The 26025-nt window shown below is 42.0% G+C and overlaps 1 protein-coding gene across 1 annotated transcript; it reads right to left on the reverse strand.

The window, feature by feature from the left end:
* Nucleotides 1-1808: 1808 nt before the first annotated feature.
* On the reverse strand, nucleotides 1809-25796 carry St3gal6 (ST3 beta-galactoside alpha-2,3-sialyltransferase 6). Its single transcript, XM_051191710.1, has 9 exons — nucleotides 25697-25796; nucleotides 20609-20683; nucleotides 18180-18283; nucleotides 16379-16442; nucleotides 8640-8735; nucleotides 5445-5631; nucleotides 5208-5345; nucleotides 4061-4213; nucleotides 1809-2082 (listed from the first exon to the last, which is right to left on the reverse strand). The coding sequence occupies exons 1-9, from the start codon at nucleotides 25783-25785 to the stop codon at nucleotides 1996-1998; spliced, it is 993 nt and encodes a 330-aa protein (XP_051047667.1). The 5' UTR covers nucleotides 25786-25796; the 3' UTR covers nucleotides 1809-1995.
* Between the last annotated feature and the right edge of the window lie 229 nt (nucleotides 25797-26025).

A 26025-nucleotide genomic window follows, 5' to 3' on the forward strand; every position in this document is an offset into this window, starting at 1 on the left:
AATTCTACCTTTTTGGTTTTGAACTTGAAGTCCCTAAACTGCAAAATCTAGTGAGTTGGATGGTTCGAGTGTGTTTAGGTTAACTGTGGCACCAATTCTTATTTTAGTCCAGTTTGTATGTAGTTTCTCTTGTTTTCCATTTTTGGCACTGGGGATGGTAAAAATAAAACATGTATTGAAATACAGAGGAAGTGAAAATGGCTTGAGTGTCAGTTATATTCTCCCAGAATGTATTTTTTCTTACCTCGGCATGTACTGTAGTCACTTGATATTTGTATATGTTGCTAGAATTTAGGCTGTTGAAAATAGTGAAATTCTAATGTGTTTTTAATAAATTATATATATGTGTCTTGCTCAGATTATTTGGATTCAGTAAAACAACCCTGACGTCATGCTCCATAAACTGCCAGATTTCTCAACATTGACAAAGGCCACATTTTTATCACCAAGATTCTATAGTGCCTACAGCATCATTTCCTTCCAATGCTACCACTGGTTTTTCTTTCTCCTTTCCTCCCCTGCCGCCAGCTCTAGCCTTTTTCAAGCCTGACTTACTGCACGGCCACAGGGAGCTGCGCTGCCCAGGTTCATGTCCATTGTAAGAGGGAAACACCCCATGAACATGGTGAGTCCTTTGGTAACTCCAAGCGGAGGCTGGGCACTGTGCCGATATGAGCTGGCCTCACTGCCTGACCTCTGCCAAGTCAGCAACTAACTCACCCTGCGACATCGCTGTTTTTCAGTATTTCGTTCATTCTTTTTCTGGTGTTTAACTCTTTATGTGTACTCTCTCAAGGTGGCAAGTTGGTTGCCACGGACACCAATATTTCCAATGAGGCTTATGCACCTCCCATTTCTGACAGTATCTGAGGCCATTCTCAACTCTTCTGTTCTCCCATCATACCTCCAGGAGCCTTTGGTTGTGTGTGTTAACAGATGAGAAGGGAGACTGCATCACAAGGCTAGCTTTAGCTTTCGTCATCAGACTTTCCTCACCTGAAGCGGCCTGGTAAATGTTTGAGTGCAGGCTAAACTTAGTCGAATGAAAATTTTTTCCCCATGCAGACAAACAGCCAGCTGCAATCTTAAGGCGTTACCACTTTCATTGTTTTACTTTTCTAATTTGCTCCAAATAAGATTTAATGAATACATTAAACTGGGAAAATACTTCGGTTTTCTCATTCTTGACCTTGTTTAGTTCCCCCACACACACACACACACTGATGCTCCTGTAGTCGCAGCACTCTGGAGGCAGAGGTAGCCCTCCTCCGAGTTCGAGGCCAGCCTGAACTGCACTGTGGTTTTTAGGCCATCCAGAGCTTACATAAAAATGATGCTACAGGGTACACTGGCACACAGTTGTAATTCCAGAACTTAGGAGGGTGGGGCCAGCCTGGGCTACGTGGGAAGAACGTGCCACCCCCCACCCCCAGCCCCCAAATCTCAGGATGCTCATCAAGGCGAGGGTGCTTACCTGCATGTACAAGAAAGGCTCTGATTTACTCCCTAACACGGCAGGTTAGTACTGGTTTAATCGATTGCATGGGTAACTTACCGAACCGCTATGTACACCACCACACTGTGGATTCCACAACCAAGTGGTCCTAGTTTCCTGCCCCTGGCCCCCAGTCATATGCCAGGAATAATAAATAATTGCCTGGGAATGTGGCCATCAGAACCAGTGATATCAGCTAAATCATCTGGATCTCTAAGATGAAGAAACTACAAACGGTATTTTAAAACACCTCAAAACATCAGCTTGTTTTAAAAAAAAAAAACAACAGTCAGAACTTTACATATTTCCCTGATTGTTGACTAAAGGGTATTTTTTATATTTCATAAATATATTCACAGAATTAAGCTGGTGGTTATAAATCACCAGGCAGCAACAGATTTAACATACATAATTGAGTTCATTCAACACGTTTCAAAATAAACTAAAATTTGCAATACAAAAATAAAACTAATACTTTTTAGCGTATTTCATCTGTTTGGTCAATCTTGAGTCAAGTTGATTACCATATTTTTCTCTATAATGCTCTTTAGAAAGAGCTGCTCAGCAGTCACATTGTGATATGCATTCTGAAAAAGATGAAATAAGGTTGTCATCAGTCTTACTCTCCTGACATTATCGACGACAAACACTGCTATCTGAACATTAACAGTTCCTCAGATGCTACAGTAAGTGCAGATGTTATGAACAAGTCACATGGACCTTTGTTCCCTGCCTGCCCATTTTTTGCCTAAGAGTGTTCCCCCAAGTCTCACATGAGCTTCATCTGGAGCAGTAAGTTACAGGAAGACCAAAAATTTAAGTCAGAATATGTAATGTAAGAAGAGGAGCACTGGGAATCCATTTTTAAAAACCGACCTGGATATAAGATAGCATAAAACCTAGTGGTTGCAGGGTGGGTGGGTGGGTTGGTTGCTTTATCCAACAGATTTCTTAAAGCCAACTTATTGTGTAGTAAACAATGACCTTAAGCTCCTGACCTTCCACCTTTAAAACAACAGTTCTGAGCCTGATAACGACATTTCGCATCAACTATAATGTCAGCCATGTGACAAAGTGAAACAGGAGGGTCATAGAATACGAGGAGAGACCCTGACCCTAGATATTTTTTAAAAGACCTGAAATACTAACTCAATTGTAGATGACTTGCCCAGCCTTCATAAGGCCCTGAGGTCAGTTCCCAATCCTGCAAAATTAGTAACTGGAGCTGAGTGTGTAGATTAGCGGTCCAGAACAGCACCTAGGTCCAATCTCCAACACCACAATTTTTGTTTTTTTTTTTTTTAAATCTATCCTACTGATGGGTGTCTTCAGGAAGTTGTCTCAATATTCTGCTCTTCTTTCAGTGTTCTACATGTGCTGTGGGAAACTGGGGCTGAGGGAAAAGTTCAACATTTGTTCTAAGCTTAAACATTTGTCTCACAATAGAAGAACAGACAGCAGAAAATTCAACATGAGTGTCATTTCCCCAGCCCGGGGATTCAAGGGTTATTTAACAGCTGATTTCAGGATAACAGCTGCTGCAGGATAATTTGCAGCAAACCACTCATTTCAAAGTTTTAAACAATGTTTTTGTGTCGCTTATGATGTGTCATTAATTTAAGAACTCCAACAACAGAAATCCCTTCTCGTTCGAAAGTGGGCCCTTGGGATCCAGTCCACCAGCAGCAGTGGCTGGTCAAGAGGATCATGACCTGGTAAAGAGGTCTGCCACTTTGCCACTGTGAAGTCTTTCATGTTTTTTAGACCACCCTGCCTACTTCCCTAAAAGTGTAACCATAACTACTATAACCATAATGATGGTTGGTGAGTTTGTGTGTCTCAAACACACCAGTTGGTTGTATTTAAATAGTATAAAAAATAAAGAAAACTCCATCCCTGGTGGACTTTGAGGAAATAGTCACCATGAGGCTATCCAAAGAATCTGAGACCCACAAGTTAAAAGCTGCTGCTATAGTAAAATGACCTCTGGACCAGAACCCTGTTTTCAGCCTTTGGGAGCTCAAGAGTGTGAAAAGGGACACACAGGCAACTGGAGACAAAAGTCAGTAGGTAAAGTCCTGGTAGGGAGCCAAGTTCTACCCTAGCACATCTGTAAAAAGCCAGGTGTGCTGGCAAATACTTGTGATCCCAGCTGTGGCTGAGCGGGCACTGGCTGGCCAGATAGCCCAGACTGCTTAGTAAATCCTATACCAGTGAGAGACCATTACAGAAACAAGGTGAGAGGCTGGAAAGATGCCTCAGCAGTTAAGAACACTGACTGCTCGTCCAGAGATCCTGAGTTCTCTTCCCAGCAACCACATGGTGGCTCACAACCATATATAGTGGGATCTGATGCCCTCTTCTGGCATAAAGGTGAACATGCAAACAGAGCACAAGTACATAAAAGGAATAAATCTTTGAAAAAGGAGAGAAAAAGAAAATGACACTCCACACTGATCCCCCACCCCAGCCTCCAGAGAGACCCACACATGTATTCATCTACAAATGTGATAAACACGTTACATACAATTTAAAAAGTAATGGTTTGTAAAATAGAAAAATTACCTTGTTCATCAAAGACATAGTGGCATTCCCATAGTAGTGTAAAGAACTGTTTGGGTTGTTAAAGTTGTACTTAAAACCAGCGAGGTGAACTTCACTGCATATGTGAAATGCCAGTGTGATGGCAATAATTCCTGTTGTAGGGTGTTTGGGTTTCTAAGAAGAAATCAGAAATTTGAAAATACAAATAAACTATTCTTCCCAGACATGCCTAGTCTGATGGAAATGGAGTTCAAAACATTAAAAAAGAGTAATAAGTTAAGCCACCATTATGTCCTAATACTCAAGCCCAAAGAGTACCCACTACCCTAAAAAGGGCATCTGCTATGACTAGTGTCTTAGAAAGTCTCTAGTGAAATATAGCTGTAGTTTTGGCTCAGGGCAGCTGTGAATTGGCGAGTATCCTGCTTTTGTTGTTTGAACAAAAAATAAAATCTCCTAACATGAGTCCAGCTCCTATGGAAAAGGCAAAGCCTTGGGAGAATTGAGTGTCCAACAGTGTAAGGACACTCTGTTTACTATGGCCTTGTGACCAACATGTTTTTTGGTTTTTGGTTTTGTTTTTGTTTTTTTTTTTGTTTTTTTCTTCCTCTTTCCAGCCTTTGAGATGTGAGCACTCTAAAACGCTCCCACATTGCTTACTAACCCCAGCATATGTAGGAACTTCTGAAACTGAGCTAAGAGTCTCTTCTTCCTAAGGTATGCCTCTGGTATTTCATGTAGCATGGAGTTGCCTAACACAGAGTGTTTGAGACAATTCTTTTTTACTCTGAATGACTACCTCCTTGTCCTGAAGCTATTCTGTACCCTGGGCTGCTAGGCAGCCCACTAGCCATGCTGGTGTCGCTGTACAACATTGTTGTAAGAAATTAATTATTGAACCTTCGGAAAAAGAGTATGTGAAGGTCATACACAGACAAAAGAAACCCAAAACACACGCTTCTCTCTTTAAAACAAACCAAAAAAAAAAAAAGAAAAAAACTATAAAATATCAGACGCTATCTATTTGATCTTTAATTTTTCGACACAGTAATAATCCTAAGAAAATAACATCTGAAGCACGGTTTTTAGCGGTTTCTGGAAGCTTTAATGTCCCTCTGTCCCCTTAGCTGGATCTTTAGTTTGAAACTATGTGATGATACATACATACCTGATTTTTGGGAAACACTTTGGGAAAATGAAGCAGTTGATAAGCTGCTTCTCTGATAATGTACGGATCTAATACTCTGACTTGGTATTGTTCATAGATCAACTTTAAGGCTGGCATCTTCCAAAACACATGAGTGTTCTGAAATAAAGGACACAGAAAATGGGATGTTGTGAATGTATTTTACTTTAAGGGGGAAGTACTCAAAGTAACCTGAACCAAATAGTTTTGCTAACTTACTATTCTGGCTCCACTCATTACATCCAAGAGCCACTTTAAGTCCTGTGTCTTAAAGACAACGAGAACGGCTGTGGTATTTGGATCATTGTGAACGGGGTCTGAAAAGATAGACTCTGGATAAAAAAGTCTGAAGGTTGTCCTTCTCCCAACATCCTCTTCATGTCCTAAAACAGGACCGTTATTCATTCTGTGGGTAGTAAGACGATAGATACAGGATGAGTAGTGTATGAGCCCTTTTTGTCAAGTTCTGAGGCTTCAGAATTGAATGGGCATCAGTTACTATCCCCATACTCAGAAGCACCAAGACAATTGATTAATATTCTACAGTAATGACCAGGGAAATGATTCCCTTTTATGAGACAGCTATCTGTATTCAAAAACTAATTATGGCATCAGGCAATCATTCAGTCTGACCTGCACAGGACTAAAAGAAATGAGACTATGAAACCACAGCATTATGACAGTAAGGAGACCACGTGACTGATAAGCATGAAGAATCATGTTTAAGTTAGTGTGAAGACCCACTGAAATTGTGTTCTGGGGCTGGAAAGATAGCTCAATGGTTAAGAGTATTTGATCTTCTTCCAGAGGACCAAAGTTTGGTTCCCAGCACCTATATGCTGACTCACAACCATCCCTAAATCCTTGTCTAGGGTACAAGTCTAGTCTCTATGGGCAACAGTCACACACATAGTATACTTGCATATATACAGGCAAACACACACATACAATAAAAGTAAATCCTTTTAAAATATTCTGAAATTAAATAACTACATAAAAATTCTGTATCACACTCAGCACAACTGGACAAATTCCTTTTGCTACTGATCTATAAGACAGTAAAAAGACCTACTGTTGGATTACTGAAAGCTCAAGGCCAATGTTAGACAATCACTGTGTGCATACAATACAAAGGCATTCTGAGAAAAAGGAATGTTTTGTTTCCAAAACAATGGTCCTTGAAAGGATAAATACTATTTTACCCTTTTGCCACTAACTCCGTGTAATATAAGACACTTGCAGTAGCTTTCAAAATGTACCCATGATGTTTCCCTATAAAGACTTGCCGAGGTAATAAAAATTATCAGAATTAAACATCTGCAAGTGGGAAAATGGATAAATTTCTTCAAAATGGGTAATAAACAGAAAGTAAGATGACCTTGTTATGCAGAAATCAGCTTGTAACCTAGGCAGCTTCCAGACACTCTACATGGTCTTCCCAGTGCGTAGTCATTCATGGGGTACTAGTACAATGGCTCCTTAAAGCTGGCTCTCTCTCTGTCTCTCTCTCTCTCTGTCTCTCTCTCACACACACACACACTCACACACACACACACACACACACACACACACACGAGGGGGGGGGTTCAGACAGAAAGGGAGAGGGAGGGAGAGAGACTATTAACCAGATAACAACTTTACCTCCCCTTCAGTTCAGACAGCAGAGATAGAAATGGTATTTCCCCTGAATGTTGTATCAGAGACAGTAACTGTAACCATGGTTACATGGTCTCCTTTCCATTACAGAAAATGAGTCACCCTTGAAATCGACCCCATGGTCTCTTCTTTTTATCATACCAGGCTCACTATTCATTTCAACTATTTTAACCATATCTCTCTTAGATTTTGTAACCACCTCCAAGGCCCAGCTCATTTTCAACTGCTTAGAACATTTCTCAATAGTTGACTCTACTGGTTTCTCCCTCTTATCTGTCATTCTCTCCATTCCAGTTGGACTTCTTGCCATATCTTGCCTAAAGCTTTGGTCAAGGGTGACTGTGACTACTGGAATGACAATCCAACTGGCTCCCTTCTATTTTCATCATAACAGGACCTAGATGATCCCTCTTCTAAAACAGCCCTCTTGTTGGCAGCTAGGGTCACGACTCGTTTTCTTCATGCCTCCCTAGTAGATCACACCTTTTTTCTTGTTTAACCTCTAAGTCTCAAGAGCTCCAGAGTTCAATGCCAGACCCTCTCATGTGTCTTGCTCCCAAGGCCAATGGTTCTCAACCTGTGGGTCAAATGACCCTTTCACAGGGGTTGTATATCAGATGGCCTACATACCAGATATATATTATGATTCATAACAGTAGCAAGATGACAGTTAGGGAAAGTTTAACCTCTTCGTGTGATTGTCCACTTATCTACTATAATTCTCAAAGATACTGCAAAGATAATAACACAGATTTTTTTTTCATTTTCATTTCCATTTCATTTTCTTCTTCATTTTCTTCATTAGGCTTCTGAGCCTAAACTTGTCTCCCAAACTTGCTAATAATACCATAACTCCCCAACCAATCAACAGAGCTGAAAACAGCCAGAGGTGCCCTTGCATCCTTTACCTACAGTACTTTATCTAATAAGGCAGCAAATTCCCATACCCCCTTTTCCATAACCCAATTCCAATCGGCCCACTTCCTTTCTTCCCTTCCATGACAATTCTGCCCATGTATCTACTGTGAATACAGCAATTCTCTTGATGCTTCATACCCTGCCTTGTCTCTCATGTCCCATTGCCTGTTGCAGCTAGGATTCTTTCCAGACAAACATATTTTAAGTTCCTATCTAAAAGGGTTCAAAGGCTCCTAATGGACTGAAAAGTAACATTCTACCTTCTAATCTTAAAAGTCCTGCATTGCCTGTTCTTTGCCCACCCCCTCAGTGTCTGGTTAGACCATTCTCTGAGCTTGGGCTATCTGCTACTCCTCACAAAGTCAATATGAAAGCCTCCTAGGGACTTGCAAAACACATCCTCTCTGTCTGGACTGTTCCTCCATTGCCTCCATATGGCCAGTCCTACACAGGTCCTTTGGTCTAGCTTAAATCTCTCCTCTAAGTGGCCACCCTTTCCCAAGTAGTCACTTGATAATTCATTATCATCTCTCCTATTTGTATTAAAATGCATAATATCTTCATTTTCCCTTTCTTTAGTCTTTAAACATCACAAGAACAAGAATACTCTTATCATGCTGTGATCTCCCCTGTGGCTAGATTTGTGCCTGGCATTTTAAGTGGACTTATTAAATATTTGCTAAATCAGTGGTCTGAAATCTAGTTTACTGTACCCAGCAACAAAGGCAGAATGCTGTATAATCAGGTGCATAAATGGTCATTTTAAAAACACAGCTGTGCTAGCATGGGAAACCATTCTTTTCAAGCAATTCTAGGTGAGCAAACAAGAGATGTATTTACCTTATTATTACATCATAGGAGTCGATTTTTTCTCCTAATGTCTTATTCTTCAACACTCCTCCATTACCAACCACCACACATCTTTTACACGGCACACTGTTGGGCAAATAGACATGTACGAGGTTGAGAAATCACATTTTGGATTTGGAGTGATTCCAAGAACCTGTTCCTGCTTTCAGGAACTAAGTGAAATTTCTCCCATCATCCAAATAGAAAACTAACCAACTGTGCTGGTGGTCCAGAGATTCAGGAAAAAATAATACTATTGGGTAAGGTATATCATCACAGTTGACATCAACCCGTTGCAGCTAATGTACTCATACATTCTCTCCTGTGTTCCTTAAAATCACCAGTTTAGAGAGAGAAGCCTGATAGCTCCTGATAGACAAATGAAGGAATAAATTTTGAAGAAAAAAAAAATGTTTCATTCAAAGTCCAAACTCCAAACAGGTGAGTGACACTAGCATTTGGTTCTAAGCTTTCAGAGTACCCAGATGTTCTGTAATGACTTCGCTATCTGCATTTTAAACCAGTGCCCCCCTTTCCTTATCTGGCTTTCTCTTGCATTGTATGTGTGGAAATGGCCAGTGTGGAATGTGGTAGAGGGAAGGTGGCTTTCTCCACCCTGCCTAGGCTCACTTCAATTTCTCAAAACATGGACTGATTCTTGGTATTTCACCCAAACACCATGTTTGCTGTGCTTCCGAAAACGCTTTCAGTAGAGCACAAGGGGACTGCCAGGACAGAGTCAAAACGGGTGGCACAGCATTGGCCCTCGGCTAATGTGACCCTGGCCTGGGGTTTTCTTTCTCTGACCATGTCTGTTAGTCCTAAGAAATGACAAATCTCTAGGAGACAAGGTTGCCTAAAGGCAAACGTGTTCCTCAAGCAAGCAGCAGAGCAGTCAACCCCAAAACACCAAGACTTTTAAAACCTTCATGTGTAGCAAAGCTGTACAAATGCTGTGTAATATTTAAACCTGGAGAATGCAGGAGTGGGGAAACATGTTTTAAAACCTGTATGTATACATCTGTAGTCAAGTTTACCCTTTTAGAGACTTACATATTTCAGTGAATTATGTTAACACTGATTCATAAAAGCACTCCTAAAGATATAAAATTCCTTGCCTGTTTTAATTACATTTATTCTCTCTCAATCTCCGGGGGGAGGGGAGGGTCAGAGGACAATTTATGGGAATTGGTCCTCCCATTCCATCATGTGGATGCTGAAGATTAAACACAGACCACCACGACTGGCATCGGACACCTTTTCCCACTCAGCCATCTCACCAGCCTCTTTCCCTGAAATACTTTTAACACACTTTAGCTGGAGGCTCTTAGTCCTCAATGAGTATCTATTCTGCTGGCATTAGTGTCTACTTCACCAGGTAAGAACAAGAAGCAACAGTTTTGTGGGTGTCAGGATGCATTGTCTACAAACTTCCACATGATTCATACATGTCACAATGTGTGACTGGGAAGTGAATGTGATCTGGGTGCAGTATGTGAAATTTCCAAATAACCAATACAAATATTATGTTGAAAAAGTAAAGTAGTAGTTTATGCATTAAGGAGGCGAGGGAGGGAGGAAAGAAGGAAGGAAGGGAGGAAGGAAGGAAGAAAGGAAGGAAGGGAGGGAGGGAGGAAGAACAGGGAGAGAGGGGGGAGAAAGGGAGGGAGAGGGGAAGAGAGAGACACACAAAAAGAAAGAACAATGAACAAACCTCTCCCCAGAGGTGTTTATGAACAAGTGTGACCTCAATAGGAACTGGAGGAAGCCCAGCTCACCAAAGCTCTCCGCTCCTCACTGCTGGAGGGAGTGTACCAAGAATAGTCAAACCCTCTATTCAGAGTATTACAGCTGTTCACCTTCGGAGATCTATCCCATAATGCCCTCCACAGGGAGCAATTCCCTCTCCAGAAACTCAGGGTCAATTCTTTCCCAAGCTGATCCAGCAGAGGCTGGCCCCACCCCCCACTTCACACTGGAAGTCCCCAGCAAGCCTGGACACCAGGCATGGCTCAGAACAGACAGGTTAGAAGCAACAACTCTTTCCATGAGACAGCTTGAATGGAGAGAAGGGAAGAATATCCTTATCAGCCTAACCCCTCCGCCTCCACTGAAGACTGAAAACCAGGGAAGAACTGTTTACTCCTGAATCCAGGGAGCAATCTCCCGACTCCTGGCCCAGAGTCCCTATCCGATACCAAACTAAGCACAGGGCAAGGGCTGTTGGGAGTGAAGGCTACCAGCCTGTCCCCGGGGACTTACACCAAAAAGATCCCTGGCTCATAAGCTCTAGCTTTTCTTAAAGAAGAAACTTGGCTCAGTCCCACACTGGGCTAGTGCTTGCCCTAAAGGCTGCAATGGCAGAACAGGCTGAATCGTCGTTTTCCTAGAGTGTAGCTCCTTATCGGACTAGGTTGTATGTGGCATTGTGGCCTAAGGATTAAAAACAGCTACCATGCCATCTCACTGACTCCCCCACACGGTGGGAGACCTTACTGTCAGCCAAGAGAACACGGGAAACAGGGTTCTTCTACAGGGTCCTCTACAACTCACTCTTCAGTGTCAAGTGCTTGTGGGAGTTCCACTTTGTTTTCTTCTTTGTCCGCTTTACAGGGACAGGGAAACAGGTGCTTTAACTGGAGGACAAGCTCTCCAGGCCTTCCAGGGGAAACCCTGTCACTGAGATCCCATCCATACATAGATCCACTGCAGTTCTGGCAGGTACAGAATGGTACAAACTGAATCACTCATCCCAGAATTCATTTCTCCCAAACAGATTCTCATTTCTATAAAAGAACTGAGATGTTTTCCATTCTTCATGATGTACCTGACTTTGGACTCCGGCAGCCCTGGCATCTTATATATGCGTAATGATTCCCAGAATCCCCTGGTGACTGTGTAACCTCATCGTATCTTCTGTTTGGTTGGTTTTTGAGACAAGATTTCTCTGTGTAGCCTTGGCTGTTCTGGAACTTGCTCTGTTGACCAGGATGGCCTCAAACTCACAGAAATCCACCTGCCTCTGCCTCTGGAGTCCTGGGATTGAAGGAGTGTACCACCACTGCCCAGCTCATCATGTTTACTTAACATGCTCTTCATATACAAATGGCTGCAGTGAGTTTTGAGTGCCCAGAAGACAGAATGGTGTCATTTGTCTAGCCTATCCAACTAAACCACTTATTCATTCACAGGTGTTTTCAAAATCAATTTGGTTCTCACGTCACATGTGTGGAAGTTATTTTCCTCAAGTGTCCGGAGAAGCAGATTTCTGTTACTCTCCCTTGAAAAACAGTAAGGAAATGCAAAGTCTCCCTCCTCTCCCCCCCACCAAGAGTCTTATCTACAAATCAAATAACTGCAGAGTGTCTGAACTTGTTAAAGAAAAACCTGCACAGCTGCTGAGGAAGTAGGGTGAAGATTTACTCCCCCCCCCCCCGGGGGAAAGGCAAGTTTCTCCTCAGATCAGGCAAAAACCAAGAGTCACTCCTGTGCAGGGCCACAACCCCTGGCAGAGTCACTACCTCACGCCCTACACAGAATGTAAACTGTGTAACTGTAACGTGTAATAAGTGCAAACCACCTGTGATGTGTATTCGTTACTGAGAGCTTTTAGATGTTCCTTTTTTTACCTTGGCAACACGCAACACGTTAAAACATGCCACTCTGTCTTCAGTGTAAGAATCTATGGCGGATCCTACTGGCCATGCTCTCAATAACCCAGAAGCTTGTTTTGGTAAGCCTCTAATGGTGAGCTCATTGTCCCTAACACTGATTGGCCTAGTGATCAATCAGATAGTAGGGTAGTCTGTCAGAGGTTCTCAGAAAAGATTCTGCCCCTGGAAAGTGAATGGTATAAGTAAAACATTATTTTTGATCTGCCCCTTCCTCTCAGCTTAGACATTGACAGTGGGTGGCATAAGATGTCCCTAAAGAGAAAAGAACCACAGAGAGTCGACCTTGGATCCCTAAGCCCATTGCGACACTATTCGGCCCACCCAGAGACACACCATAAGCTGCTGAGACTGCACATCGTCTAGATTCAGGAAAGCTGGCACTCCCTGGGGTTGTACATTTACACTCACGGAAGCCATAGGCTGGTACCCTACACCAACCACAAACCTGCAGCTCTGAAACCACACATGTTCAGTCAGTCATCTGGAGTCCTTGCAGCCAAACCCTAAAGTAATGTGCAATTAGGGATAGAGGCCAGGTTCTGGACTCATGTTCCCTCAGTGCCTCTAGGAACTAGGCTTGGCCATCTGACCTCTCTCATCTCAGTTTATATCCAGTACAGAAACAGGTTATGTCTTCTGACCTTCCATGTTGTTGGGTTTTGCTTTTAGTTTTGTTTCTGGACAGAGGCTCTTTGCTCCAGCCTGGGGAGCCTCAGTTCTTGTATCTCTTCTCAGCATCTGTGCAGAGGTGATAGAAAACAGGCAGTGGGCGCCCAAGGCTCCTCCCACAAATGACCTATCTGTCGGTCACCACTTCCTCTGCCATCCACCGGCATCAAGGTAAACAACCCTCCACTCAACAGGATGGCCGAGTGTGGACAGGATGCAGCCCTTCACTGTGCTTACAGTGTCCCTAGCAAGCTTCTGTTCATTACAACTCTCCTCGTGGGCTCCTGCTCTGCCTCTCCTTGGTAACCAGTCCAACCCAGTTCTGTTGAGCTGACAAAATGGGTTCTACTTCAGTGAGCAGCTAGACAGCTTTTACAACCCATCACCCATTTGGTTGCCAACTGACTTAATACAGGTGTTTCCCTTAGTAAGCTATTTATATGTAGTTACTGTGTGACTACCTAGGCTGCAGGAGTAGAGCATTCTCCATCTGGGGTGGGGGGTGAGGGTGAGGAGCTAGTTTGTGCATTTTAAGTGGGAGCTGCAGTTCTGCATGCCAAGGCTTCTGCTGCTCCTAGCTGGGAAGGGGTGAAACTCCATACGAAAGATTGCAATATCCCTGGAGCTGGGACCAGGCTAGAGCAAGGAAGTCATAAACTTAGAATATGACAATTTCCTTGTAATGTCCATCTTTGGCGAAGCTCTCTGGGCATGGAAGTGATGCTCCCTGGGCTTGGGTGAAGAGAGGAAGAGAGAGAAAGGACAGGAGCAGCACAGAGAAGCCTGGATGGGCTATTTAACCCCGCTGACTTCAGAATTCCTCCATGGCACAGAGACACTTGGGGACCAAAGAGACAACAGAGAAAGCTTCTATCGCCATGCTATCTTCCACCCTTAAAACAGGACATATGTTTTTTTAAATTGTATTTTGTTTACTTAGTATGAGAGGGAGCACTCAGTTCTGTCTTCTCACTCTATGGGTACTGGAGGGTTAACTCAGGGTGTCAGGCTGGGCAGCCATCTTACCAGATGGGCACACAGGGGCCTAAACAGCAGGCAACATGGCCCATCATCTTTCTAGCCAGTCATGGTCACTGAGTGAGTTTACCCCCGGGATGCCATCAATGGTTTAATGTTTAATGATAAATTCCAAAGGAATTCCAACTCTAAAGGGAGAAGGAAAAGCTAGCCTGTGAGACTTGCCAATTCCCATGGCATAAATAATGACTCCATGGCAGATGGCAAGCTTCCAGATGAGGCTGCTAAATTTAGAGATGGCAAGAGATATATAGCTCTACCACGTTGGCACCCTTGGCTTTAGCTCATCACTAGCTACAATGAAGAGTTATGTATGGCTTCTTGAGAAGTCCATAAGAAAGAAGGCAAGCCTCAAGGAGTGGTACATGCCCTTCTCCCATCCCTCCTCTCTTCTGGCAGGAATGAAGATACGATGGGTTGAACTCCAGCCTTCATATTGAACCCTAAGGAAATAGCCATGTACTGAGGAATAGCACTGTCCAATGCAAGGAGGCCTGGGCCCTGATGACCAAAGAATTGCTGGGGCAGCCCTGCAGACTTCATGCTTGGGGGAAAAAAAAAACATGAGAAAGACAAAAGTATCCAACCTATAAATGCAACCGATACCGATACATCATGTTTTCCCCTTCACACCTTCGCAGAAGAATCTACCAAAGCATCAGGCACTCTTAATGAAGTTATTAAAACGTGTTTATACTTGAAACAGCAACAAAAATCCCATCCTTCTCTGGAAATGAGAAAGAGGACAGAAAGAGGATAAAATGAAGGGAGACGGTTCAAGTGGGTGAATTAGCCATAGCCTGATGAGAGTGGGAGGATTTGCAGCAATGAAGAGCAAACAGTGGAGACAGCCAGACCCAGCCCGTAAGAGAGAGGAGCAGACAAACGGCTGAAGACATCCTACGCAAGCAGCTGGATCAAACAGTCTAGTAGTAACATTAGAAGGAGACAGAATGAAAATTCCACTCAAAGTCTCAAATATAACAGTTTGCATTTACAGAACTGTTTTCAGAGCCCGTCTGCAAACCCTCTCAAGGGTCTGTTCTTACTCTCTGCACAGACATCCAAGCACTGGCGCTACAGCTACCTCCACTGTCTTCTTAGCTCTGCCATTTCCCAGCAAGAGCAAGCATCTGTCTGTCCAGACTGACTTTCACCTTTCGAAACATTAAAGAAAACTGACCTAAAGCACTTTAAGCCAAACATCTTCACAAATCAAAACTCTATAAAGGAAAACTATGTAAAATGTGAGGGTGTGTGTGTGTGTGTGTGTGTGTGTATGCATGCAAAACTCTTGATATGTACTAGGTGGTGGTGACACACGCCTTTAATCCCAGTGATCAGGAGGCAGAGACAAATAGATCTGAGTTCTAGGTCAGCCTGGTGTACAGAGTAAGCAACCTGTCTCAAAAAAACAGAAACAAACAAACAAAATTCTTGATATGAAACCAAAGTTAAAACTGATCGGTAGGTGGCATAGTTTTGAATTATAACCAAAGGCAATGAACCAACAACCATACATTTTCTACATTGAATAATCTGTGACTCCCACAGACCTGAAAGATATCAATAAAATGTTAACACTCTCATCCTGCTCGGTGGACACTTCTCTGTCCACTTCTCAAGTAGTGCTACTATACTTTTGGACAAGAAGGAATTCTACCATTTCACTTCCTAAGTATAGTTTCATATCCACAGACCACATTCATTCTTGCACTTCCCCATGGTCCAAATTCTAAAGTATATCTTCAAACTTTCTGAAATAAGCCCACTTTTGTAAAAGTAAGCCTGGTTTCTATGTACTATCTTGGCAGGAAATTTTTCTACACACCAAACTAAATTTATAGATAGAAAAGTATGCCTAAGAAATTTGTCTGCTTTCTCCAAATGGAATTCTCACAGAAAGGAACAGAATTGCTTCCAAAGTCCAACAGTCAACACTTTAAAACAAGTAAGAAAAAAAAAAAGGCCATCAGGAACCCTTGGGATTTGGACAGAAGGTGTGGGAAATGGTCGTGGATGGGGGATCTGTGCAGGTTAGCAGTGCAAGAGAATTCATTCTTTAGCACAAACAAATTAGAGTGATGAACATGGGTCAAAAATACCATGGGTGCAAGGGAACTCCTATTGTTCATCATCAAAACACTCTGAAAACTGAGCCAGCCAGTGTAGTGACTTCTACATTAATTACATAGCTTGTTTATTTCCAGGGGAATAAGAACAGAAATAACTATTGGAGTTTTAGCCACACACACATCCAGTAGAATCATCCACTTTGCATTTCTTAAGGCAAATACTTGGAGTCACCTTAAATAAAGCTGAAAGTCAGAGAGAGGGAAATAAACTCACTTGTCAAACTCATCAAAGAGAGCACAGTTCTTCAGCTTTGGAAGGACCACTCGAAAATATTCCACTGGAAAACAAGTACAGCATTATGAGCAGAAGGCTGCCAATCATACCTTCTGAAGAGTCAACAAGTTCCCCAGCTCCATGACTTCCAACTCTAAGTATATGGTCATGTTGGAGAAGATCAGTGAAAAACTGACAACTATACAATTTGTTCAACAACACTCAAAAAGCACACTCAAAATAGTAAATGATCTTGTCATCTCCCAAGAGTCATGATTAGTATAAGAAGTCACAGATAGTGCTGAGCACTGCTGGCACACGCCTTTAATCCCAGCACTCAGGAGGCAGAGGCTGGCGAATCTCTGTGAGTTCAAGGACAGCATGGTCTATAGAGGGAGTTCCAGGACAGGCTTCAAAGAATACAGAGAAACCCTGTCTAGAAAAACAAAACAAACAAAAAAGTCACAAATATAAATATCAATAAAAACTAGTATTATCAAATGATTCTGAACATAAAACAGAACTCAGTGCATTTAAACTAATTAGTCAAACTTTGATACACATGTGTATATGTATATACATATACATATATACATAGTATTCATAGTATTTCATATATTCCAGGTTGGCTTCAAACTTTCTATGTAGTTAAAGATGCCTTAAAACTTCTGATCCCCCTGCCTCTACTACTCAAGTACCAGAATTACATGTACAGGCCACAATACTTGTTATGTAATACTAACTGAACCCAGAATTTCAACCATACTAGGCAAGCACTATACCAACTAAGCTATATACTACTACCCTTCTGCAAATTATACATGCGTGTGTGTGTGTGTGTGTGTATAGATGTATATATATATATATATATATATATATATATATATACACACACACACATACATACATACATACATACATATATTTAATGTAGGATCATTGAAAAAGTAAAATATCACAAAATTATAACTGGTACCACTTGGGTTTTTAACGTCTCCCCAAAATCTGGACCTTTAAACAACATAAGCCCCAAAAGCTCTCCATGAGCAGAGGGAAGCTTGCTGTGCTGTTATGAGGTGGACTAACCCCCTCTCAATTTAATGAAAATAAAAACTTATTGACAAAATTAAAATATTAAAGATCTAGACGGTGCTGACGAAATAAATAAGAGGAATCGGGTTAGGGAAATGGCGTCAGCAAAGTGCTTGTTTGCAAGCATGTCAACCCGATGTCAGTCCCTGTGCTTGCAATCAGAGCACGGGGAGCCTGTGACTGGAGGAGATAGAGGCCTCCAGGGCTCACAGACTTGTCACTCCAACCTACTTGATGAATTCCAGGCCAGTGAAAGACCCAAAATCAAAGAGAAAAAGGGGGGGGGGGCTGGAGTAGTCTGAAGAACACTCTACCCATGAACACACACAAAGGTAAATGAAGGGACAGGGAAGAAGTTACCCTGTAAGGTTATCCTGATAATCTGGTAATTCTGGGGTGGAATAAAGTCAGGCGCAAGAGCCCAGCTAACTCCCACTGTGACAGAATAAAGGTAAAACCATTTTCTCCAGTACCACCATTAAAAAAACAACAACAACAACAACAGCAACAAAATGAAACAAAAAACCCTGCCACGTTTGACTCTATACTGCCTCTAAGAGAGAGTGTTTATGTTTAAAACTTGGAATTTTTTTTTTTTTTTAATCCAGACCCCAAATTTTATTTCCTGGGGAATCATTAGGAAACAAAAACATCACTCTTATCAAACATCACTCAAATTAATAATCAGGATAAGAACAGTGTGACTAACCTGATCCCTTTATCCCATAGGGCAAAACAAAATTAGTAGTACCGTACTTGGAAGCAATCTTTGTAAAGTCAGTTGCACACAGAAACGGGTAAAACTGAGGAAACCTGAAAGGAAATAATAAAGCATGATCTTGACAAATGTTTGCTGTGATTTTAGACAACTATGATCACAACTGAAACTTACGGCAGTGGATGGCTTACGCTGTACAAATATTTTTTTAAATCATTTAAGACAATAAATACATAAATGCTAGATAGAGCTATGCACTTTTCAGGTACAAGAACCAAAATTACGTTACAGTGTAAGTAAAACCACACTCTAAGTGGCAAAGTGACAGCCAGGAAGTTATGTAGGCAATTGGTGCTAAGCCATTCCAAAATTTAAAAGTACCATATGTATAAACTATACCAACTGTAAAAACAAAGATATACTGAAGGCTTAACTTAGCTAGAGAATTCAACTCTGTCATTAAATTAAGCTCTACTCAAGAACAACAATTGTGGACATCTGTGGTGTTGCTTCAAAATGTATGCTGCGACTCCCACACTTCTCTTTGGAATGTCTGATAAAGACAGAAAGAGCTGTTGTGGTATCCAGCATAGGATATGGTTAGTCAGCACCTGTTTAATAAGTGCATGGATGACTTTTAACTCCAAATCAATCTTGAAAGGACCATTATAAAGTAGGAACAGTGCTTATTTGTGTTATTAAAGGGAGGGAAATAGTCTTAAAGTTCACAATTATAAGATATTTTCTCCCACCAGAAAGACTGGAAGTTGTAGGGCAAGTCCTGCCAAGCTTTAGATCAGGCCCCACACAGGCACTATCTTTCTCCTTTGTACTAATGTTTAGAAGTACAGGTGGAAACCAAACAAGGCCGCAATTTCCCAGTGCTGCACAATAAATACAATTAGCAACAGAGTGGATAGTGATATGCCTTCAATTTTAGCCTGGTGGTAACAAATTAACTTGTTTCATTACAAACTAACATTGTGTTGGGGCAGAGGAAACAGGTAACAGACTAGCATTCCCTGACCAAATGTATGCCCTAGCTTTGGCATTGGTAGTGACAGCAGCCTTAAGAGCCAGCAACCCTGTAAAAGTCATTTCTAAATCAGTGTTGATCCCCAAGCCCAGGACCTACATTGGGCAGGGAGAAGTGTGCCAGGATACCATACCAGTTCAAGCTCCTCCCTATCCTCTTGGAGAAGCTCCAGTAAAGGGCTTTCTCCTTCAGAGCTGGTCAGGGCCATTTGACAGCAACAGTGACTAGTAACTAGTATGTGTTTCTAGTCAAATTTCTATCTATGCATTGCTTACATTCACTTACCAAATGAAATAATTATGTAGCACGATATCTCAGACATACTAAAAGCCTCAATAAGTGCTAATCTTACCTTAGTAAGTATGATAATCACATTAAAATGTATTTTATCACAGTGCAGTCCTGCAATGCTTACTCCTGTAAATGCTTGCTATGGTAAGTATGGGCCATGAAGCCCCTATTGGGGAGGGAGTCCCAGCCCACAGATATCAACACTGCAATGTACACAGAAGCCTGATTCTGAAAGGAGTCCTCCACACAGCCCAGGCTCCTGAGTAGACAGCTTCCTTACTCGGCCTGGCTCTTGCCCGTATCTGAGACAGTGGCATTGCTCAATGGAGTGTCCTTGCAGAGTACTGTACAAGTGACAGACAAACACATGCCTACACATCTGTCCCTTAAACTGTAGTCTTAGAAGCTCACTTAGTAGTCTTGAGCAAACAACGTAAAATTGGGGAAGGGTCTCACAAAAGCATATTATACAATTAAACATGCCTAAGCAAGTTTGCAGCCACTTTTGCTAGCTAGAAGTATATGGCCAGGCCATCTATCAAAGTGGCAGTGCACAGGGAAAGAAATATTGTATATGCAAGAATAAACTACAATTTTTGGCGGTCACGATGATCACTCACAATTCACATTGCATGTACATCAATCATCTGTATTCTACATAGTTTTGTAAAAGTGGGGGGGATGTTTTTAATAAAAGAAATTTTACTTTTGCTCCCATCAGTTGCTGGATGAAGTCTCTCTGGGGCGGGGGGGGGGGGTGAGGGGATAGGAGGATATGAGGGAGGGGGGAAATAACTAAGGCACAATTCTTTTCTTCTAATCAAACCCAAATAGGACTCTCCAGTCTCCCCTGAGATAAGGGAATACCAGCTTTAGTGTCTTTCCTGAAACTATATTCCGAGCTCTGGCTCAGTGTACAAATACAGGCTATTCAAGTTCCTTACATACTTTCTTATACATGCAGTGTCTACCATCGACCAAGATTTGCATGAGAAGTAGACAGTAGGAAAACGACCACAAACACCACATTGTGCAGTTCTTGTACAGCTACAGTTTTTTTTTTTTTTTTTTTTTTTTTTTGCTCTATTCTTACTTTAGGAGAGAGGCGAAAGCTGGCTTTTTTGGACACTTCTTGATATTTTTACTCTTCATTTCCACAGGTGGTACCCTAGAAGAAAGAAATAGTGGAATTAAGAAGCCAGAGCCAGGGATCTTGCCCAAAGGGGGGTGTGTACACAAGGACCCCACAGGACTCCAGTGCCAACTGGTCTTGGAGGCAGAGGTCAAAGACAGACAGACAGACAGACACACACACACACACACACACACACACACACACAGTCCTGACATTTGAAAAGGACATGGAGACTTAAGGAACTGGGGGAACTGTGACTCACAGGGACCTCTGTGAAGGGTTACCACACTGTGGAAGCCAGAACTCACACTTTAGTTTTAGAAGTCCTCAAAGACCTTCGAAACCACACAGCCCAAGTGCATGTGGCTTTCATCCCCAAGTCATGTGTGAGAACAGCTAGCTAGCGACAACAAATAGTGCAAACATCTGACTGGGGGTGTCACAAGTCACACCACTGAGTTCAGTATCTCGCTGTCCTTCGCTCTTGGCTCAGGTGGGTTCCTAAATGGAGTACTTGTCTCCATGACTTAAAAGGGTATTGCAGGGGCTGGCTCAGTGGTTAGGAGCACTGGATGCTCTTCCAGAGGACCTGAGTTCAATTCCCAGCACCCACATGGCAGCTAACAACTGTTAACTGTAACTCTGTTCCAGGGGATCCGATGCCCCCCCATACAAACATACCTGCAGCAAAACACCAACATACAAAAAATATAACTATTTTTTTAAGTGTATTATGAAATACAAAAAGGAAAGTAAATGGGGGTGGAGAGTGGGAGGGGCAGAAAACAGCTTCACTCTTTAATCATGGATTATATGAAAAAGAATAAAAATTCTTTTCTACTATCAATAAGACTGGAGACTGGATCTAGAAAGAATAGATTGAGTAGATTGAGCCTTTGTCTTTTTTGGTTTTTCGAGACAGAATTTCTCTGTATCCTTCTGTCCTGGAACTCGCTCGGAAGATCAGGCTGGCTCGAACTCACAGAAATCCACCTGCCTCTGTCTCTCAAGTGCTGGGATTAAAAATTTATCTTTACTATTTGGTGAGTGCTTTGCCTGCATGTACATCTTCTGTGATCATGCTGGGAATCAAACCCAGGTCCTTCGCAACAGCAAGAAACACTGTCACCCATGAGTCAGCTCTCCAGCCCTAATTTTCAGTTTTTTAAAGGTTAAATCTCCATATTTAGAACTAGCAAGCTATTGAACTAAGAGGCTAGAAGTCCTTATATAATGAAATATTTGGAGACTACTGCAATGGCGAGGGCCACTTGGTTTATGCACAAGGAGGACACATAGATATGGTAGACAAGCGCGCACAAACACTGTGCTATCTATATTCAATGGGCAAGATGAACTCTATCACTTCATTTCTAAGGTTAGAGATAGAGAAGCAACACAAAGACTGAAATTAAACAGCTGATTAAGAATATTATGAAGACAAACTTTAGGTGGCTATGAAAACAAATAATCATTTTTTTCATGTACACATGTGGTATGCATATCACATATGTGTGGATGCATTCACATGTACGCATGTAAGAGGGGAGGCCCAGGGTTGATATTGAGAATTTCCCTTGACCACTTTCACTCTTTTGAGACAGAGTCAGTCACTTACTTAAGCCCAGACATCATTAATAAGGAGTCTTGCGAGCCAGCTTGTCCTGAGGGTTTCTCTTGTTTCTACCTTACAAAGCTGGAACTACAGGTGAGCTCCCGCACTCACCCACCCTGTACTCTGGGGATCCAAACTCTGGTCCTCTTACTTGCATGGCAAGTGCTGTGACTGCAGTCATCTCCGGTTGGTGGTGTGTGTGTTTGTGTAGGCCAGAGAACCACTTTGCCTATGGTTTCTCCTTAGATGCCAACCTACATGGTTGTCTCAGAGTCTCTCATTGAGAGACTGTGGATCAGGTTAGGCCCACTGGCCCAGTGTGTACTAGCACACCTGGCTGTTTATCTAGGAGCTAGGGATCAAACTCAGGTCTTTGCGCTTGTATGGAAAATATTTGCCTATCAAATCATCTCCCCTGCCCCTTAGACTGTCTCCCCAACACAGGGAACAGAGGAAGTGCTGAATAAAGTCCGGAGTGGAATTGTACACTGGACATGGACACAGTCTTGTCAAGGATCCCATAGCCTCAGGCTCAGAGGGACCCCAAAGCCTTATGAGGGGACTGACTCTGAGTGCTGAGTATATGCAGAAAAACATGTCCAGCACTGCTTTCTCTCCTGGTGTTTTATGGCCTGACAACTACTCCCTTACAGAGATTGCTCCTGCCACAACCAGAGGACCCTGTCACGTTGGTCCAGCTGTATATCATAAGCCCTCTCCTCTTTTCCAGCTGTGTGCATTAATGTGGCCTCTCATTTCACTGTATATACTAAGCACACTGAGTTTCCAGGAGGCTTCTCTAGCAGACAGCCTAGACCATGCCCCAATCCCAGATTTCTATTTGTGTGTCCATCTGACTATCTTACCTTTTTCTCTCAAGGGCCCAGTCAGGTCTCTCCCTAAAAGTTATGCAAGGACTTGGCATCCCAGTTCCCTTAAACCGGTTTTAAAGGAAGCAATACCATTAATGGTGCACACCCACATAGGTACTGTCGATGGGTAATGTTAGCTCAGTTTGAATGCTCTTCAGAGTCTGGTGACAAAAGATGGTAGTGAATTCAAAGTATTTTTATTATCTTCTTTACCATTTCCTCTGTGACAATCAGGATGTTTACAAAAGTAAAACGGTAGATAATCTAATCTTAAAAGATTTGGAATTAACAGGGAGACAAGCGTTTGGGTAGGTGTTGAGGACATTTCTACCCCCAGAGTGGATGGCAGCTGTTGGTAGGTAGCCCAGACAGAAAAAGTTCAGAGGAAAATACAATGTAGCTTGCCTGCCTCTTTTGCTTGTGAGCCTGTCTGTCCTTCACTGATAAGAAACTCTGTACTACTTCTGTCTTCCAATGTGAACTAAAAACCCACAATTGTGAAAGAATCACCCAGGTCTTCATCACAAGATAGGGAGTGCTGAAAGCAAAAGCCTTTCAAGCTGAGCCACCTCTGTGACCTGACCTTTCTAGGTTTCAGCAGCCATTTTTTGGACCATCCAGCCCCCATCGTGGAAGCCATCCTAATAAACCCCTTTTATAATATATGTACATTCTATGAGTTCTAGTCTTCTAGAGAATCATGTCTATTACAAATAGTAGCATAGCCATCTTTCTGCATTCCTTTCTTTTATTATTAGAAGATGGCAGAGATAAGGGGAGGAACCCCTGTGGAATAAATGAGGCTTCAAAGTTCTCTGGCTCAAAATTTAGGCCCAAAGGCTAAAACTGTAGGTCTAAACCACCCAACTGGCATTAGGGTTTCTCCCAGTAGCATTTGGCCGACTTTCTTTCATGAAGAGGCACTACCATAATTCTTCAGTGATGAGGCGGAAGTGTAGAGACAGTGTTTCTGTTGAAACACTGACAAACCACTGTCTACAATGGGAAGTTATGATCTGATTTATTTGGATTTAATTGTGCACTGACATCCATTTACAATTTAAAGGTCACCAAAACTTTATTCTTAGTCAAAGGACTGAAATGGGGAGTGTGAAAAACACGCTTACTAAAATTTTCTATACATTAAAATCATGCCTTAAGTTTTAGAAGTATATGTCAAAGCTATTTTGAAATGTCTATTGTATTTTTAAACAAAGGGAACCAAATATAGTACATGTATGTTAGCAGTAACAACATAAGACTTGACTCATGCTGAGTTCAAGAAGCACTTCATTAATTCAAGAAAATGAGCTATTATATAAATGCAGAATGTTATGTCCTGAAACAGTCAATACTACTGCTTTACTTGGGAATCAATAAGAAATGGATTAAGGCTGGAGAGGTGACTCAAAGGCTAAGAATTCATGATGTGACCTCAGGCTAATTTCCAGCACACATGCAGGGTAGCATAACTACCTGTAACTTCAATTCCTGGGGATTCAACACCTTCTTCTGACCCCTACAGCTACACACACACACACACACACACACACACAATTAAAATAAATATTTTTAAAGAAAGGGTTTTCCAACAGAGTTTTTCTTCAATTAAAAATATCTGTCTGGCTAGGATATCTGAATCTTCTTCGAATCCCCCAAGACAGCGCCCCTTACCAGCAGGAAGTAGTTTGGAAAGAACGACGCCCAAATTCCCAAATATTGTGTATAAATGTTTGTTTTCATTTAATTAGACTTTGTTATATAAAATTAAATAAAAAATACTCTATATGCATAAAAAAAAAAAAAAAAAAAATATCTGTCTGTCTATCTTTCTCTCCCTCTCTCTCTCCCTCTCTATCTCTCTATGCCCCCTGTCTGTCTCTTTCTGTCTCTCTCTGTGTGTCTGTGTATTGTGTGTGTGTGTCTATGTGTGGGTGGGTGTGTGGTATGTATATAATGTGTGTATGTGTGTGTATGTATGTAAGTATGTGTGTGTGTGTGATGTGTACATGTATGAGTGTATGTTATGTATATATGAGTGAGGTGTATGCATCAGTGTGGTATGTGTGTGTGTGAGGTGTGTATGTGTATTGTTTTTGTCCTGCTCTACCACTCTGCCCTTGACTCTTTTGAGGCAGAGTCCCTGGCTAACCCTGAAGCTGAACCTGGTATTTGGCCAGCCATCACCAGTACTCTTCCTGTTTCCAATTCATCCCTCTTCCCCAGTGCTGGAGTTACAAATGCACAGGGGTTTCATGCCTGGTTGTCACATGAGTTCAAGAAATCTATATCCAGGTCCTCATGCATGGATTGCAAGCACATGACCCAATTGAGCCATCTCTCCAGACCTACTCAACAGCTTTAAATTGTTAGAGAAACAACCTATGGCATAATGGACCAGTAAAATCCCAGTGTACCATGAAAAGCTAGACAAGATCCAACATGTTACAATATTGGGTGCAATATTATAATACAATACAATAAAATACTCTGAAAGGTTCTTTAGATAAGAGGAAGACTAGTTTGAAAGCCATGTTAAGTAATAAAATTGAAACTTACCAATAGCCATTAGTTCCCCACAGGATACAGTGTAGCACATAATAGAGGAAGATGGAACTCAAGAATATGGCCACCAGGTACCCTCTCATGGCTGGCCTGCCTGAAACAGAGTCAAAGAGAGGGGGACGCTTATGCAGATGGTTTTTCCACGATTGTTCAAATACATGAATTAGTAAATAAACATATAAAGAGAGGAGAAAATGACATAGGTCTGTAACATTGAAAATGCTCACTGAATACTTTTATTTAGTCTTAGTAATTTATTAACATATGATGTAGGTTTCCAATAACCAACAGTTCTGTGGTGTTAAAGCTAGAGGCTTCCCTGA

The sequence above is a fragment of the Phodopus roborovskii genome, unplaced genomic scaffold (assembly GCF_943737965.1).
Source record: "Phodopus roborovskii unplaced genomic scaffold, PHOROB, whole genome shotgun sequence".
Taxonomy (NCBI): Eukaryota; Metazoa; Chordata; class Mammalia; order Rodentia; family Cricetidae; genus Phodopus; species Phodopus roborovskii.

Excerpts from the sequence above, each read along its gene's own strand:
- St3gal6 (XM_051191710.1), bottom strand. The coding sequence starts at position 25,785 with ATGAGAGGGTACCTGGTGGCCATATTCTTGAGTTCCATCTTCCTCTAT. Across the intron at positions 8,736-16,378 it reads CTCTTTGATGAGTTTGACAA|TGTGCCGTGTAAAAGATGTG; the intron begins GTGAGTTTATTT and ends TTTGCCCAACAG. Across the intron at positions 2,083-4,060 it reads CTATGTCTTTGATGAACAAG|AATGCATATCACAATGTGAC; the intron begins GTAATTTTTCTA and ends CATCTTTTTCAG.